The sequence below is a fragment of the Lepidothrix coronata genome, unplaced genomic scaffold, assembly GCF_001604755.1.
Source record: "Lepidothrix coronata isolate B3197 unplaced genomic scaffold, Lepidothrix_coronata-1.0 Scaffold32, whole genome shotgun sequence".
In the NCBI taxonomy this organism is placed as follows: domain Eukaryota; kingdom Metazoa; phylum Chordata; class Aves; order Passeriformes; family Pipridae; genus Lepidothrix; species Lepidothrix coronata.
In genome coordinates this window covers 5,428,512-5,446,568 of record NW_016690212.1, presented here as the reverse complement: position 1 = coordinate 5,446,568, position 18,057 = coordinate 5,428,512, and the positions used below count along the sequence as shown (strand labels likewise).

Below are 18,057 nucleotides of genomic sequence, written 5' to 3'. Positions count from 1 at the left end.
TCTGCAACCACTGGCTGTTACAGGGAATTCTATTTTCCTTCCCGCTTCTGCACACAGGTGGTACCTGGTTTATAGTTTCTCTGAATGCTTTATGTTGCAATTTTACCTTTGAAATATGCACTTTTTAGAAGTCACTCTAAATTCTGATATGTCTCTGTTTCTCCTGAGGAGATGAGAGAACACACTCCCTGTGTCCAAATTACAGAGTTAGCTACCCAGGTGCCACATACATGCCAAGTGGGATGAATAGTGGGAAGAGGTGCATGGCAGCAATTCACAGCCATTGCTGCATATTTTACTCCTTGTACTGCTAATATATTAAATTGCTGCTTGCAGAGAGAGCAGGAATGCCCCTGGAAAAAAATGTAGACACAACGATGCCAGGAGGTAGCAGGAGTAGCTGTGACACCAGCTGGCTAGAGCCAGCTTAGACTCAGCACCATTCCTGCTAGCCTGCAATTCCAGGGGAGCTGTAGCTGCTCACCCCAGGGTTGAATTTTGGTGACTGCTTGTCACTGAATGTTTCTGATGATTGCCTTCTACATTTGCTAATAAGTGCTCAGTGTGGTGGAATTTACAGGCATGATGTTGCAGCAAGTGGAGAAGGATCTTGGCTTCTCTCTTGGTTTCTTGGTCCCCTGGTCCCGTGCAGCAAGAGGTTGGTGCCAAGCAGTGCTGGCAATTCCCAGCTCCTGCTGTAGAAAGCAGAAAGAAGCTGGTGGCCCTCTGAAACACAAAGCACTGGAAGGATGTTCAAGGAACCTGTGCTTGGATGGCACAGGGAAGGCGCGCCCAGTGCAGACGTACCCTCTGTGGGCCGTGCCATCCAGAAGAGAAGGACCACAACAGTAAGGTCAGCATGAAGACATCTATTCTCATGGTGTGGAAACGCTCTTGAAGTTAATTACAATGGCCCTATTATTACAGTTGCACACAGCATTTATCCAATATCCATCTAAACGAGTTTATCCTGATCCTGCATGACTGTGATTCCTGATTTGTACTAGTTTGAGATCCAAATCTGACCCCTTATATAGTGTGCTGCATACTGATGGTTAGAAAACTTAATTCGTCCTAGAATAGCCTGGTTTCATAAGAGGACATTGCACTGAGAGCCTTTTCTTGTATAATAATTTTGCTTTAGAAAGTGATTACTCATGGTTCCTATCAGATCTGAATTGCAGATATCTGGGGGAGTGTAGCACTGGGATATTTTAGATTGAAATCACTCTGTTATCTGTTCTACTGCAGCTCTCTTCTAAAGTAGACTTTATGTTATAAATTACTTTATAGATTTGTAAAGCATGGCATAGAAACATTATATACCCTCTGAGTGCTTTAAAATTAATTTGTTCTTGAGCGTGTCCATGTATGAATGAATTTGACATAAGCTTTTCAATTTTATGCTTCAGTACAGAAAGTGTACACTGTACAAACTGTAAATCAACTGCCACACTTACTGAAATGACTACTCAGCTATGAAAAGAGTCTGCCCAATATTTAAAGAAGATTTAGATACAAAAATAATAATGTGTATGAGAGAGCTGACATACAGCCTTGGGACTTCTATCCTAAACCTGTGAGATTAGTGAAGTAGCATCAATGTGCAGATCCTACAGGCTGGAGCTGGTTGACAGAGAGACCAGGAAATGGAAGGGGGTCAGCTGAAATTGTGCCATTGTCTTGACCACCATGTTGGTGGAACTGAAGGATTCACAAAGATTCACCAGCAGCCCTCCTACGTGTGCAGACAGAGCTCACAGGCATGTGCTGTCACAAAAAGTGTGCTTTTAGTGTGCAGATTGATGTTCAGAAGGGGTGAACAGCATTTAGAAACAGCATTTTTAGTTATTTTAATAATTTAAAAATGTAGTTTGGGGTCATAACAATTCTTGATGAATTTGGGTCAAATTCAGCAATAGTGGCTCTAGCCCTCCCTTGCCCAGGGGAGAGGAGCCATCACTGCTGCTCATCCATCATATTGAAAGAAAATTTTGGGGAATGTTTCTGAAATCTGTTCTTTTAGTATGATTTAGTTTGGTGTGAATGGCTTCACTGGCTATTGCCACCAAGCTACAACCCGAGGGTGCTGTGTCTCTGCTCAACTGCTGAGCATTTGTACAGTTGCAATGAAATATAAAATAGTCACAGCAGGAGAGCTGGAGAACATCTTATTTCAGATGACCTCTGGCTGGAGCTAGAGAACATCTCTAGTAAAAGAGGGGCTTTGACTCCAATCTCTGCTTGTAACGGACTGTGTTTTTGACCTCAGTGAACATCTCCTTTGAACACCGGGTCAGGGAAGAATAGCTGCTGTACTTTATTCTTCCACTTTGTGATGCCAGGCTTTTTTTTCCTCTACTTTTACACTATGTCCCTCAAATCGTGTATTTTGTTGATCTGAAATTAATTTCATTTCAAAAGGTTGACAGAAATCTTTTTTTTTTCTGTTTCTGCTGCTGAACCAAAAAAAAAAAATCAATGATTCTTACAGCTGCCATGGTGAGAACCCTCAGCTCATGCTGCTGTACTCAGAGTCTAGGGACACCCAAAACAAAAGCAGCAACCTAAAAGGGAAAGAAACTAGAAGAGACCTCACCCAACTGCCATAGAGATAAGTATTGAGATTCCTGATGACTGTAGTGATTCAGCAAAGAAATTTTTGTCTTCTATACTACAGGGAAGTTTACTATATAAACTTCTTTTGCTAAGAAGCAAAACCAAACTTTTTGATGAGTGAAATATCTTCATGAACAGATCTTTTAAAAATCATGCACTGATGATAATAACATAAAGGGATGAAAATTGAAGGTGTGATTAAATAGATTAAGTCCAAACTTTGTTGCCTCTCTGAGAAAACAATGGAGATAAGCTTCATGCAGGAAAAGATGGAAGAAACTGTGTTTCCTTTAAACAGGGTGTTAAATGCTGTGTTCTTATAATAACAGGCACAACATGGTGCTTTTAAATAGCTTAGTTAATAGAGGTTCCAGCACCTCTGCATTGTGCCACTTAGATACCATCACTGGCATGTTTTGCAAACAAAAGAGCTACTCAGATGAAAGTATTATTATTACCAATACCCAATTCCTACTAAAAACCCAACAATGCGTTTTATGTGGGTAATTATTAATATAGCATAAAACTAATATTACCACTACTATTAATAGCATAAAAAAAAAATGTTTGGTTTTCAGGTGTTTATTTTTCAGAAGTCAATGGGGAAACCTTTTCTCCAAATGTTTTTATTAAAAAATATGACAGAACTACTAAGATGTAGTACACTTCTCAGCTCAGCCTTGTTATTGGCTCCTCCCGGGATGCTCTGGGATCTAGGCAGGTGCTCAGACCCTCCCTGCTCAGTGCTTTGCTGACAGCAGTGCACTGCAGAAACCAAGTCAGGGTTCCCTCTGCTTCTCTTACTCACCCCTTTCCCAGTCAGCATGTGAAAAGGAGAGAAATGTCTTCTCCTCCTCCTTGCAGGCTCCAGCAATGAAGGTGGGTCTGGCTCTTGAGTGCAGATCTCCATCCAGCAAAGCTTTTAAGCATGCAATTAATACATCCCCATTTAGAAAAGTGCAGATGTAGCTACATTTTGCCAAGTGAGACCTGGGAGAACACGCCAACTAAGGGACTTTGGTAAGTGCTTTGGTGAGCAGGGATGGGCAGCTGATAGGGGACCACAGAAGGGCAAACAAGGAGGGGGAGCAGCACCAGTGGCATTGGAGCAACAGGAGCAAGGAGAGCTGAGTCAGCCCATGACTCAGAAAAGCCCACTCCAATTTCAGTGCCTTTGTTGGCTCTGGTATCACCTTTTCCAAGTCACTTCACCGTGCCATTAGAGTTAGTAACAGCAACCTCTTTGACAATATCCTTCTGAGTTGTACACAACTGAAGAGCACATTGTGAAAGCCAAGTGCTACTGATGACACTTTTGGAGAAGTTACCTGGCTTCAGTGGCAATTTCCATTCTCTCTCTAGAACTTGCTTGAAGTTCTTGATTCTGACCTTGGGGACACATCTGGGGCCTCGCATCTTCCACTGCTTCGCACTTTTGTAGTCAGGATCCCATTAGCTCAGGGACAGGGAAAGAGACAGAAGCCAGGGCAAAATGCTCAGCTCATGGGCTCAGATTAGTTCCTCAAACACCACAAGCAGATTTAAGAGTAGCCAAGGAAAAGTAACGCACAACCCCTCTGCTTGTGGCAGGCTGTGCATGCCACATTCATGCCATCCAGCGCCAGCGCCTGCAGGGAAAACAGCAGCTTTCAGGCAGGTTGGTTTCAAGAATGGAAACAACTGAGTGTATAGGAAGGAAAGTGAGATTTCTGTTGCTGGGAGAAAAAATTAACACAGTAAATAAAAGACCAGATCAGCTGAAGAGCACAGCCTCTCAGGAGGCTCTGGGCACTGCCTGGGGCCAAACCCCAGCTCAGCAGAAAAGCAGGGCACGAATCCAGATGTTCATGTTGTCCCAAATTACATGCTCAGAGTACTCCCCAATACCCAGGTAGCCTGTCGCCATGACTGCTACTTACCTTTGGTATATGGGCTGTTAATTTACTGGAGTGTTTGAAGCACTACATTAAAATGTCTCTGATGATCTCAATTTGGAAGCCCTCCTTCTACATAATGGTTCACAGGAAAGTTTCTTTTTGGAGATGTACATACCAAAAAATTGCTAAAGGCTGTGTTGTTGAAGACAAATGTAAGAGTTGCTGTCATCTAAAATAAGCAGCTAGTGCACTTTGATGTACAGCAGAAACTTTTTGGATGTTACAAAAATAGCCCCTTGTATTAATCTGACAGGTCCAGCCCCCGCAGAGGTGTACAAAGCCTTAGCGCAAGCAAATGCCTTCTGATGCCTTGCTGAGTCACTACATCACAGCTCCTCACAGAAAGCCTTCACCTAAATGTGTACTGTATGCTTCACTAATTGCTGTGACGTGTAAAACAGGGCATGTGAGGATGATACAGGTTACAGGGGCTGGACTGTGAAGTTTAATTATAAGTTACAAAATCTCAGCATCATAAAGATTGTTTCCATTAGTGATCTGACAAGGCTTCTTACATCTTACTGCAAGATGTCTATGGCTTTAACTCATTGAGTGCTTTCATTTTCCCTCAAGAATAGGAGAATTTCATCATAAGAAACAAATTAAACAAATACTTTTCCTACTAAATATGCTTAACCTAAAGCTTTCTCCTTATTATTTCATAAATGCCTTGAGATTATAGAGGCTCAACTAGCTTAGTGGAGATGAATTGCATGTGATCCTGGGAATACAGCCATTGCATTAATTATTCTTCCTTTCCATGGCGTTAGGCTTTTTGTAAATAATCTGCATGTTTAATCAATGGAGACTAATTAAGAAAAAGGGGCATGCTTTATTGTTGTATTAAAACCTGTTCATTGCCATAGGCAAGATGTCATCAATATTTCTAGCTGAAAATACTATTTGTGATGTACATCATGGAGAATTTTACTGTAACCATTAAAAAAGCTAAAAGAATATTTTATCACTGGGTACAAACAGCTATATGCAGATTTACAACTATGTAACCAAATGCATAATTCATATGATATTTTGGAAGAAAGGGATTATAATGAACTTGATTACTTCAAGGATCCCAAAAGACAGAAGAATCTCTTTAAACTACCTCCAGAGCAAGGCTGCTCTAAATAAGACCAGTCAAGTGCTAATATCAGTTATTCCACTGTAAGTATGTACTTTCTTTATTGACTTTAATGGATTTTTCCTAAATTCACAGTGGTAACAAAACGGTTACCACTGCCCCAAACATCTGATTTATATGCCAAATAGCATGGTGGAATAAATGCCACTTAGAGCCAGATCTATCAACTTTTTTCATACAATCATATTAATTTAAGTAGAATCAATCAAGTCAGCAGCATTCAATCAGGCAATGTCTACATTAGCAATAGGAGCAGCACTGTGGCATGAAACAACTTGTGCTGGGAGCCGGATGTCCATGCCAGTGGTATGATGGAGAAAGGACGTTATTCCAGCTGAGCTCCTGCTTGGCCCCACAGTTACTCATTAGCAGATAGAACAAGCACAGTAACTGGGAAATTCACTCCAGAAATGTTCTTATAAAAACAAGGATGTGGGCACATCCCCGGATAGCCACAAACCTGCCAGTATCTCACACATATCATCACAGTTTAGTGAAGAAAAGGGGTTAGGGATCAGCCTTCCCAGGGCACCACAAGTGCTGGGTCATTCCCATGGCTGGACTTGCTCAGGAGACAGACATGTACTATATACACTTAACCTGCTTAGAAACCTATATTATATGTGTATTTTGAAGTCCAGGCTGATGCAGAAAGAAAAGCTCAGTGAAAGGGACATCTCTCAATGAAAGGTGCCGAGAAGGAACTCAAGGGTGGACAAGAGTTTTACCTCCAACCAAAGGAAAATGTTGTTTATTAACCAGTGAAGTGCCAGAAATTATTCCTACTGCAGCTGCATAACACTTAAGTATGGAGGAGAAAAATGGCTTAAATTAGCCCTTAATTAAGAGGGTGGCAGGAGTGTCTCCTGCAGAGAGAAGATGTTGCCCAGGACAATAAACGTGTGCAGATTCCCCAGGACACTTGAGCAATGAGATTGACTCTACTTACATGTGCTTTATGCTAACTGGATGATAACTAAGTCTTCATCCCTATGGGGATGGTGAGCCTAAACCAAGGCCCATGGGACAGGCAATAAGTGCTCGAGCTCCCCTGAGTCTTCTCCATGGCATCCTAGGGAAGGGACTGTGCATTCCCATGTCCTGAGGCAGCGGCACAGACTATGTGTCCGGCAGGGCTGGACAGGCAGGGACATCTTTGGGCAATCCTGGGGAAAGCTTGTCTGTCTGATGAATGGCAGAGCATGGAGCGCTTGGGAGCCTTTGTCAGCACTTGAATAAGGAATCTGTTTTCCTAGGGTATTTCCCCAGTGTATCCAATCGGTGTAGTCCTGAATTGTAACAACTGCCAACTAATTTGCACAAAACAGCATCAGTTCAACTTAACCAGGATGTGCCGGAGGGAGACAGAGAGCCAAGAATGATTACATCGTTACAAATTCCTGATCGTTTGCTCTCACAGTGCAGAAGGATCAAAATAAAATAGCAGTATAGTGAAATCACCATCACTTGTTTAATAAGCTATTTTACGTCGCTTTTTTTCCAGCATTATAAATGAGACAGCTGCTTTGCTTTGTATCTCAGTACTTATCCAGGGTGCATATCTTTGAGCACCTCTATCCGTTCTATGTTGCATTGCTGAAATAATAAGAGAGAAGCCAATGGAGCCACTCCAGGACGAGTATACAAACCAGTATACATCACAGCTCTCAAGAAACACAGAAATCAAACAAATTCTTTTTCCAAAAAAAGTATATACACACATACACAAACGTCTGTGACTCTTCAGAAAAGTTAATATATTGATTATTTTCACCAGGGACATGCCAATCATGTAATCAATGCATTTAGATATTTCCAGCTATTTCTCATTTCTTTGCTGTTTTTTGCAGCTCTTCTGCATTAGACCCAGCTAGAAAATACAACTCTGATGATATTTTGACTATTTGTGATTTATATCTCAAATCCACATTAAAGTCCTTAAATTCTTTTCAGAACAGTTTTCAACTGATAGTGGAACCATTGGTCTGTGCTCTTAGTTAAGAAATTACTGCTTTAAGATAGTGCCTCAAATTCTATATATTTTAGCATCTCCTTTGAGGCTCCTCTTGAATAGCAGAAGTTTAGGCCAATTGATTACTCTGCCACCTTCTCAGGAGGTAATCTTGTTTCCTCCTTCCTTGTTATGGATTTTTAGCTGTTCCGTAGTGTAATGTGTAGATGTAGAAGTACACTTCTTTTCTTGATAAAAATCCTTCAGCTTCTGGATGACTTAGTATCTGTCCTCATCAGACGTGAAAGGTTTATGCACTATACATAGTACTGTAAATTCACAATAAATTGCAGTAGATGACTGAAGATACTTTGAAATCCAAAGTATTGTTAAGTTCCCCTGGGCTTTCTCAGGGCATCATGGGCACAAGATCTCACTGGAGCAGTCTTCTGTGGGTACGTAATTAAAAGCACAGTGTATGGCTAACCTTAACATATAAACCATTAGGAAAGTTTGTGTATCTAAGGATTTGGTAGGCTGGGTCTTTCAAATGCTACCTATGATTTTGGAAGTATAATCAAAAATTATGAGCAGTATATCAACAAGATCTAGATTTATAATTTTTATTTTATTACTGCAATTTCCCCCCTAGCAGAAAGACTTTTGTAGATCTGTACATACTGAGATGATAACTGATACAGTTTTATCTTTGATCTAATTCATTGTAATGATTTGTAGGTATTTGTTTCTTAATTTTGCATCTTCTTTCAGATATTTTTTGAGTAGCTAGATAAACATAGTGTTTAAAATTGCCCACTGATCAAAAGGTGTTACTGGGTGCTTTCATTCTGACATGACAGCAAAAAAATGCATCTTACTGACACAAAAATTCTTCGCTTGTTTATGTGTGCATTTATGTTCTGTCACTATTTCTCTCTGTTTTTTTCATTTACCTCCTTAATAATCCATAGAATCACTCACCTGGCTTTCAGAAGTTCCCTGTCTGGATAAACTGAGACAGAAACCATTCACACTTCACACTACTGCCAATAATGAGATTGTTTACAAATTATACTATGGTGTGCAAGATCTCATTTGATTATACCTTAACTATTCTGTTTTTCCCTCCCTACCTCACAGATGATGGAAATGCTTAAAACAAGTTAAGGTAGTATGACACAGACTAACGTAAGTGTGAGCATGGCATCCAGGGGACAAGCTGTGAAATGTTTGCGCGCTTCTGCCAAAATACATTGCATGGCTTTCTGCTGTTGTCTCGTGTTTCTGATGTTAGGCAGCATGTTCAGCAACATGTGTTTCATTTATATTCCCAGCTCAGCTTTGGGTTTGTATAGCCTTAAAATTCCGCCTTTTTCAGTGGCTTGTGGCAGCTGCTAGTGGCAAATCTGCAAGCTGTGTTTGTCGTTCTTGAGTTACCGTCAGAAGTACCTGCTAGGATCAGGACCCCACTGGATATGGTTGTTTAGAAATCTGAGGTAGAAATGTCGAAGCGTGCAATTCAAATGGGTCAGGAACAGAATCGACCCTTCTGCGCTTGCTGGTGGAAAGCAGCAGCTCCCAGTTTGCCTTTTTCAGAAGTCAAGGCTGGTACTATTGCAGCTGGCTCTGCTACAGCATCTGTGCCTTCGCAATGTGAACGCTTTGTAACGACTCCTCTGTTGTCAAATTACAAATGTTGTCAGATTACAAATGTTGTTTTCACAGTCTCTGTTAAAAAAAGACTATTTTTGATTCAGGCAAATATTATGTTTTCCTGTGTTTATATACTTCTTTTAATCTTAGTGTATGTAAAGCTTGTGAAGGTGAGACCAATCACAGCAGCTTGAAACATACTTATCCACACAGGTCTTCTGGTGCTGCCTGTTGTTGAGAGACAGAACTCAATTATTCCCTACCTTCTCTTCTCCCAGGATTGTCACTCATATTTTAAGCGTGCTGGTGGGGTTTTTTTGTCATAAGGCTGGTCAATTATTGACCAGGTTGCCCAGCAAGGCAGTGTCATCTCCATCCTTGGAGATACTCAGAACTTGACTGGACGTGACCCTGAGCAACCTGCTCTGGTTGAACCTTCTTTGAGAAGGGAATTGGAATACATGACCTCCAGAAGTCCCTTCCTACTTACAGTTGTCAATGATCCTACAATTTCATGACTGTACAGGTGGAGATTAGAGTGAAGCCACTAAAATAACTTAAACTATGCTGTAAGCCATCATTCGAAACCAGATCACCATATATCAATGCATGTGTGCTGGTCACTGTTCCACTTTTCTGGATAATAAAATGGAGATTATCAATTGCTGATTATTAGTCTCAGTATACCCAGTTCAACCACTTGCAACTGAGCTTACACATGTACGTATTTGTTGTATTTTCTTATTATACAACAAAAATATGTGCTAAATAGCATATCTTGTGTGAGAATACGATGATTTATCAGAAACATCTCTACTTTTGAATTATTGGAGCTGTGCCAGCTGACACTGACAGCTGTCTACATGATGTTTTTATAGCTCTTCTCAAGTTTCCCCGTGTAAGATCCCTGCCTCTGTTCCCAAGACATTAATGATTAGACTGTCAGAGCTGAGAAAATCCACCTAGCGAGCAAGGTCACCTTCGCTGTTCTCAGTAGCAAAGGAAAACGCCAGGCTAACGAGGCTCAGGAAGTCCTAATTAACATCAATGGCAAACTCAAAGCCAGGGGAAAATAGAACTGGCAAAATAATTCTCTCTAGAGCTAAGATTGTTATTTGAAACCATTGTAAAAGAAGCCTGGAAGCTGTATTTTCAAATATGGTTAGTGCTGGGGATGGGTTGCAGAAAAGAAAGAGACTGGATGGGTTTGTGATTTCCCTGCCTCCTTCTCCTCAGTGAGTTCCTGCTAGCAGTCAGAGCCTCTGAGACTCAACCACGGCACCAAGGCAGGAGCACTGTACATCTCTGTTCCCATCTGCCAAAAAGTCATCATGCTCCCGCTTCAGCTTGGCCCCTTCACTCCCCAAGGAAAGTGCCTCTTTGGGAATACTGGAGCCATGACATATGCAGAGCTGGGCCACTCCACAACCATACACCTCCTCCCCTTGCTGCCAGAAGATCCATCTTCCCTCATCCTGCACAGCAAAACAAACAATGGCCAACATATACCCACAGTTGTTGTACATAATAGATGTCCCACAGACCATTTTTTGTAGGAGACACCTCACAGATCTGTCTCTAACACCACTTAAGGATCCTGAGTTTGCCTTTGAGTCTTGTAAAATGAGTAAAATGCTCTTGTAAAATGCTCTTCCCAAAGCACCCTATTAAGCATTTTTGCTCTCATTTTCTTCCCCTAAACTACTCTTAGTCCAAAGTTCAGATTCCCTGAATTGGGCTAATCCCCCTGATTGTCACGTCCCTCCTCTCGGTTTTCTGACCCCCATTACAGGTTTAATGCAAGCTGTCCCTCAGACACCCATATCTGGCAAAGAGCTGCTAAATCCTGCAACGTTTCAGCCTATTCATTTGTATAATCTGGGTGTTTCATGCTGATCTCCTTACTCAGCCATCTCTGGTTTCTGTGTCAGTACAGTGCTGCTGGAAGAAGCTTGGTTTCCCCACTGATTTTCTTCTATGGCAAGGATGTCTCCGTCTCCAACTCAGTTATCTTTTTTTTGTAAGTGTGAGGGAGCAGTCCATAAATGAGAGTGTTTTGTTTTCAGTGCCTATATGTGGATAATAGCACCTGCAACCATGTTTTAAATTCCAGAAAGAAATATTCAAATCAGATATGATGAACAAAATTCCCACCACCTTTTCAGCAGTGGGAGAGTAAAACAGAGAAAACAATTCCCTGAGGATACTGTGACCTTCCAGTGTTGGAAAGCCTTAGGGATATATTATTTAGCAACATCATAAGTGACTCTGGTGCAATTAGCCTACCTTGGGACAAAGAGTGGTCTGCATGACCTCCTGACGTTCCCTCCTGTGTGTTTTTGTATGATTCTGTTATTTTAAATGATGTTAAAAGCCTCAACCAAAAAATTTAATCACAGTTCTAAATTGCATGCATGTCTAAGTGGCTGCCACCAGGACACAAATTTGCCAGTAAGAGAGGACAGACCTGAAGAACTACTGCAGACTGTTAAATGTCGTCTCCCTCTTGACACACATGCACGCAAGGGTGCAAGTCCACTGCACACTGCCTCTGCCTGTTAGTGTAACAACAGGCCAATTTACATACTTAGTCAACTCCAGCAGTGCCCACAGAGCCAGACATTGTGGCCCACTAGACCATGCTCTCATGTGTTCCTCTGCAGACCCTGTTGTCTCATTTGCCTTCCTCTTAGAGCCTCAGAGCATCCATCCTTCATGAAATCCTGTGACACAGTTACTTCCTCCAGTTACGTCATTATGAGCAAATGATGGGAATAGTTTTTCTAATGACCTACAGCGCAGTTTTATTACTCATGTGAAAGTTAAATCCTTCAGAAAATTATTCACAGAACGCCATCATTGATCCAAATGGTCTCCTGTAATTTCATTCAACCTTCAGTCACATGGTCTCTGACCATGTCAGATTAGCAGACTGGTTTCTTGTCCTGGTGGTTTCTCTCTGAAGTCCTTCAGTAACAGGAACATGTGCCTTTGGATTTACCATGACACCCTCTGTGCTTCCCAGGCAGGCACCTCGCTCCTCATAGTGATGCTGGGTGGCCTTGAATATGTCCACACAGCTACTGTCTTGCTGCTTCATCTGCCCCACAGCAGCATTAAGCAAAAGTCAGTGTGCTCTGAAATGGTCACTGTCTGGCTCACATGCCTACTGCTGGGTTTCCTCTGTTCCCTGTGTTTAGGTATTATCTGCACCACGGAGCTAGCCATGCCCCCATCAGGACATTTCTTGTCTCATTTCCTAATCCCTGGCTGTCTTTAGGTGATAGATACTTATGCTAGCCTCTGTCATCTCCACAAGATCTTCTGTCCTGACATTTCCACTTGACCCATCCCTCACTCATGCTGCTGTTGCAGTGCCACCACTGGGGCTCTGGGAACCATCCATCAAAAAAAGGGTGCACACCACATCTTCCTCTGCACCCATCTACTGTTTTCAGCCACGTGCTGATCCTCTCCAGTATTGCCAACTTTGATCTCAAAGTCAGATTACTCAGGGAGTAATCAAGAGTATATATGTTTAGCACTGGACTAGTGTGTAGGCACAGCTCTCCTTTCCCCGATGCTCATGTTTCTCACAACCCAAAAGAATGGTGCTTTTTAATTTTCAGCAGAAACATACTCTACTCATTCATTCTTGAAAGCGTGTTCATGACTCAAGCAAGGAGTGCAGTCCCTGCCCCATCCAGAACATTAATATGGCTTCAAGGGATGTGAAAGAGCTTTACGCAAATGGGGACTTGAGAGAGACACTGGACTGAGCCCAACAAAGCACATTGTTTCCTGGAAGTGCATAAGGGGCCCTAACAAATTCAGCAGGATGATCCATGGACTGAGAGGTGTGTTCCTATCTAAGTGCTTTTCTGGCTGACAGCCACAGACCAACTTGCTCCTGAAAGCCCATGGGACAGCTGGGAAAGCGAAATCTGCCCAGTGTAATACCAGTGTCTCTCTTGCCCAAAGACTATCCAACTTCCTGATCTGTGAAAATTGCAGGGTCTTTATCAGAGACATTGCAAAGCTCAGCAGACCTTTCCTTCCTTCAACAGAGTGCAGTTTTAATCCTTCATTAGAATTAAAACTTCTGACCAGCCTTTCTGCATCATGTGTCCCCAAAATGCCAACATTTTCCTACAGCCAACAGACACTGGACAGACCAGGAAGATCTGAAGCAGGACAAAGATCTTCTTCATAGACAAGAGCAGGGTCCCTCTCCTATACTCACTATGGAGCAGAGGATGGCTGGGCTTGTGCTGGGGTCTGCAACCCCAAAGCCTGCCATACCACAGGGACTCCTGTGTTAGGTGGATGCTGTCAGTCCTATGGGAACCACAGTGCTTGGAAACCAGAGCTGAACTGCTCATCAAACATAGACAAAGGATCAGAAATTATCCACTGTCTTAAGGGTTGGATTTGCTGTATAATGTTGGCTTCCTTTGTAGCGGCAGCATGTGATATCCCTTTTTTGCATTCAGACTACACAAGGAATTTACCAGGCACAAACCTAGACAGGCCAGTAGCCTCTCACAACCTGGCAATATATTAACCTGGCAAGTTATTATACATGAGTTGAGCTAGAGCAGTCTGATGCTCTTGCACACATTGCTTTACCCATCTTCCTGATGAACAGCTATTTTGGATTTTCCAGTCATTCAACACAGTCATCTGTAAGAACATTTCATTATTTCGTAAGATATATTCCCTTTCGTAGTCCTATTGACAATCATGATAGCACCATGAGACCTCAAGCACTCATCTTCTTAATGACAGCATTTTCAGCAGAAAATGATCCTCTGAAATTCAGGCTACAGACAATAAAGACTCCGTACTGGTGTCCATGGAGCCAGCTTTTTCTTATTACAGATTTCTGTTTCATATCAAAATGTGCACTGAAATATATACCTCTTGCTGTAGAAAACCATCTTCAACAGAGTTGAAGTAGTGTAAAGGGTAATTAACAGGTCAGTCCCATCTCTAACCTCTGTGACGCAATTACAAACATTGCAAAATGCAAGAATATTCCCCTGCTGACAAATCTGATCTGTCATTAATTTTGGTCCTCACTAGAGAGGGAAGAGTGGTTAAAGGCCAGGACAGCATGTACCTTTGCAACTCCCTTCGTTAGCCAGCAAAAAAAGGCAGCAGGGGTTTTTTTCATTTTGGTACTGACTTGGGACACACAGAGCACCACTATCTGGGTGCCAAAGAAGTGCAGAAAAAAGCAATTTCACTGAAATGAAGACATACAGCTATCTTCAGTCTGTTACGTACCAAGGGGAGGGCAGTCATTCTCCAGGATGTCTGAAGCCAGCTCCAAAGGCAGAGCTCATATAATCTCACAGGTGTTGAGCTCAGATCAGCTTTGAGGGGGAGAAAAATATGCCTCCATCTAGTTCATGCCAGAGGAGATCTCAAGAAGTAAATCAAAGGACACTAGGGACAGATCTTTGGTAAAGGCGTATCAAAACTTTGTTTAATTTGTTTGCACTCCTGTTGTAAAGCAGACTCAGCATAGACAATATGATCTGCAAATGGAATATGTTACTAAATCAGGACAGAGCTTACTGGAAGGATGAGTAATGATTTCATCTAAGGCATTATATCCTCCTATCAATAGCGCATCTCTATGGAAAGCATGCTCACCTCTAGCTGAAGATCATATAATCCTTGTAGGAAAGACTTTAGGGGCCTGCCTCAAGGACATGGCACACCAAGCCACCCAAAAAACAGTGGGTCAGATAGTCTCTTGTTGAGATCAGATGTGCATGGATATGTACAATCCATGGTATGTGCAATATCCAGCACATAATCCCTTCAGTTTGTAAAGCTTGCTTCTGCCCAGATATGTGGGACACTTGGTTAGGACATAGAGAAAGGGGTGATTACCCTGGATACTGACACGATCATAGGCACTGCGACCTCTGGGTCTGAGACATCCCAGGCACACACTCATGGGATCAGGGTGTGATACAGATTGGACCAAGCGAACATGGATCACACAGTGGGTGGTTCTGTGCCTGTACACCTCCATCCTGCTAAACTTTTGGAGAAAATATATAAAATTCTCAAATGCTGCCCAGGCAACTTCTCTGAACAGAGCCAGATTAATGGGTTAATGGTTGGAGTCAATGATCTTAGAGATCTTTTCAAACCTTAATGATTCTTAATGATTCTGTGATTCTAAGAGTACGTGTATATGGGGGGCTGTACTGAGTTAAATATCAAAATCACAGAATCACAGAATGGGTAAGGTTGGGAGGGACCACAGTGGGTCATCTGGTCCAACTTTGCTGTTCAGGCTGTAGCTAAAACTGAGCCCCTTGTCTTATCTCACATGCCTAGCCCTGCTTGATTGTAGCTGGTAAACCTATTAGCTTCTGCATCCTAGCAGCACACACCCTCAGTGCTGTTTTCAACATTATCACCATCTTCCCTTTTCTCTCCAGGCTGATGCTGTCATTTAATCTTGCTAACATTCCCTCAAGAACATCCTACAAAATTATCTATTACTATTTGTTCCCACCGTAAAGCCCTGATAGCTTCATCCTCGGTTTCCATGACCTTCTCTGTTCTGGCCTTCTTGATGCTCACCTTGTCTTCCCTCAAAATGTCACAACTAAGATCAATTCCTTGCTTCAATTCCTTAGCAAACCACAGTAACTCATTTCATCTTCATCATCTTCGTCAAGTTTGTGGTCCAACCTTTCAAAAATTTCCATAAAACCACCTCTATGGCTTTTCCTGCTTATCTCCTCCTTTCCTCCGAGATGACTCATTTACGTTTCCTCTTCATAGTGCCTCCTTTTCCCATCCCAGTCCTCCTGCAAAACAAAACCTCCTCCCAGAGTACCACCAAAGCAAATTTCAAATCATACCAGTTTTCAGGTTTTCCATAGGTTCAAGACATTTTCAGGAAATCAATCTTTCCTGTGCCATTTTCAAGTCATCCTTTGACCTCCCACCTGCTACTCCTGCTTCTGGTTTTGAGGTGTTGCCTTCAGTGGGACACATGCAGTAGCTCTCTTACAGTCCTCTGCAGAGACAAAGTATGGGCAGCTGGAGAGCTAGAGGAGGAATCAATGCCATGATCCTGCCCAAGTTAGCCTTGCTTGAATTTACCTCAAGGTAAACCAGAGTCAGTCTTCTTCTGCCATTTGTTTTTGTAGCAGGGGACCATCCTGAATTCAGAATATGCTTTTTGGGGAGGAGATGCAGCTGCTGCATGCTTCCTGTCTCCATTCTAAGTTATTAGAAATGGAGAGTATTTTAAATGCCTATAAACGGCCTGGCATTACATTAAAATTATATTGAGTTCCCTTTGGAAAGTGAAAAGAAATCCATGAATGAGGTTTGGATAGGGAAAGTGTCTGGGGATGTCTATGTCCAGATTTTATTTTTTTTCTTTCCCAGGGGAAAAATAAAGGAAAATGACACTATGACCACATGATACTATCTCAGTAGACCCTCTTGAGCAAAGTTTAGCATACTACCCACCATCCAGAGGACATTCATTCACTTCTTACTTGTGTGTGGTACTTGAGCTGGTAAATAAAAATATTTACCGTATCCAAGCAGCTATTTCAGCTCTCTGATTTACAAAAAATTATTTGCCTGACAGCAGCCTCCTCTAAAGTAGTTTGTAATTAATACATCCATTTTCAGATTCCTTAAAGAGAACATTCATAACAGATTAGAAAGATCAGAGATGCAACAAAGATTTCTAAATAACAAGAATTAGTTGTGATTAAATAGATCATTGTAGAGTGACAGACTTGTCAATTGCATATCAAAGTTAATAAACAAGAAAGAAAAGAGTACTGATGATTTAAGAAAGCATATACAATAGTAATTCATTCAAGTCTGTAACCCAGAGTGCTTTTAGGTGGCTGGCAATTTTGAGTGCTCTGCACCAGACTTAGAAGGTTAAGGTTTTAGAGTGTGGATATTTGGGCTTTTTTTTTTTTTTTTTTTTTAAGATGAAGATGCTACAAAAATTGCATCCAAAATTACAGGGTTTGAAAGGGCTAAATCCATTTTGCCAAAGTCACCCATGATGGACATTATATCCTGCAGCAAAGATTGTCAAGTCATTTGTATTAGGTTTTCAATTATGATAGAAAATATGCACAAGTCATAACTTAACTGCATTGCTTGTAAATTTTATGTCTAATTAATTATAACTTGTATAAAATATTATGATGCTCTATTCACATGATTAGAATTTAATTAATTTGTAGTTTACATGCCCCTAATAATAAATGTTACTCCAGGATCTTGGTCTAGAGGCTTTTCATAAGCTTTAAAGGGAACTCTGTCACTGACAGTGGTAAAGTTTACTGAGTCCTACAAAAACTGTCTGCTACACATAACCTTTCACGAGCATGTTATATGAAAGACGACAGGCAGTATTTATAGACCCTGTGAGAGAAAGCACAGGTAACACTCAGACTCCCTTGAAAAACCTATGAACCAGGTAGCAGCTTGCCACTGCTGGCCTGGGGATTCACATTAGTGCAGTAAATAGCACTAATGTCACTTCCCAGGTATAAAATTAAACACAAAAATCATCCAAGTTCACTGAGTATACTTCGTCCCAGTGATGTGCAGACTGTGACAGTTTCCTCTTCCTGCCTGTTGGTTTAGCTACTGGTTTTCTAATTAGAGCATCCTGAAGATTTATTCCAGCCTCTTTTCAGGAACAGCAAACTCAGCCAAATATGTTTTTAAACACTGTCTGA

The 18,057-nt window shown here is 41.6% G+C and overlaps 1 protein-coding gene across 4 annotated transcripts in view; it reads left to right on the top strand.

Annotated features, from left to right (window-relative positions):
- LHFPL3 (lipoma HMGIC fusion partner-like 3) overlaps window positions 1–18,057 on the top strand; it is a 244,761-nt gene that overhangs the window by 199,514 nt on the left and 27,190 nt on the right. The window contains exons 3-4 of one of the 4 annotated variants that reach the window (XM_017811607.1): window positions 8,789–8,836; window positions 9,515–9,599. The exons of 1 other annotated variant lie outside the window; for it this stretch is intronic. In XM_017811607.1, the coding sequence (XP_017667096.1) occupies window positions 8,789–8,805 (17 nt within the window). In that variant the 3' untranslated portion in view covers window positions 8,806–8,836; window positions 9,515–9,599. Of the gene's footprint in view, window positions 1–8,788; window positions 8,837–9,514; window positions 9,600–18,057 lie in introns of those variants that run through there. 2 more of the 4 variants (XM_017811604.1, XM_017811605.1) reach the window with 2 other exon arrangements.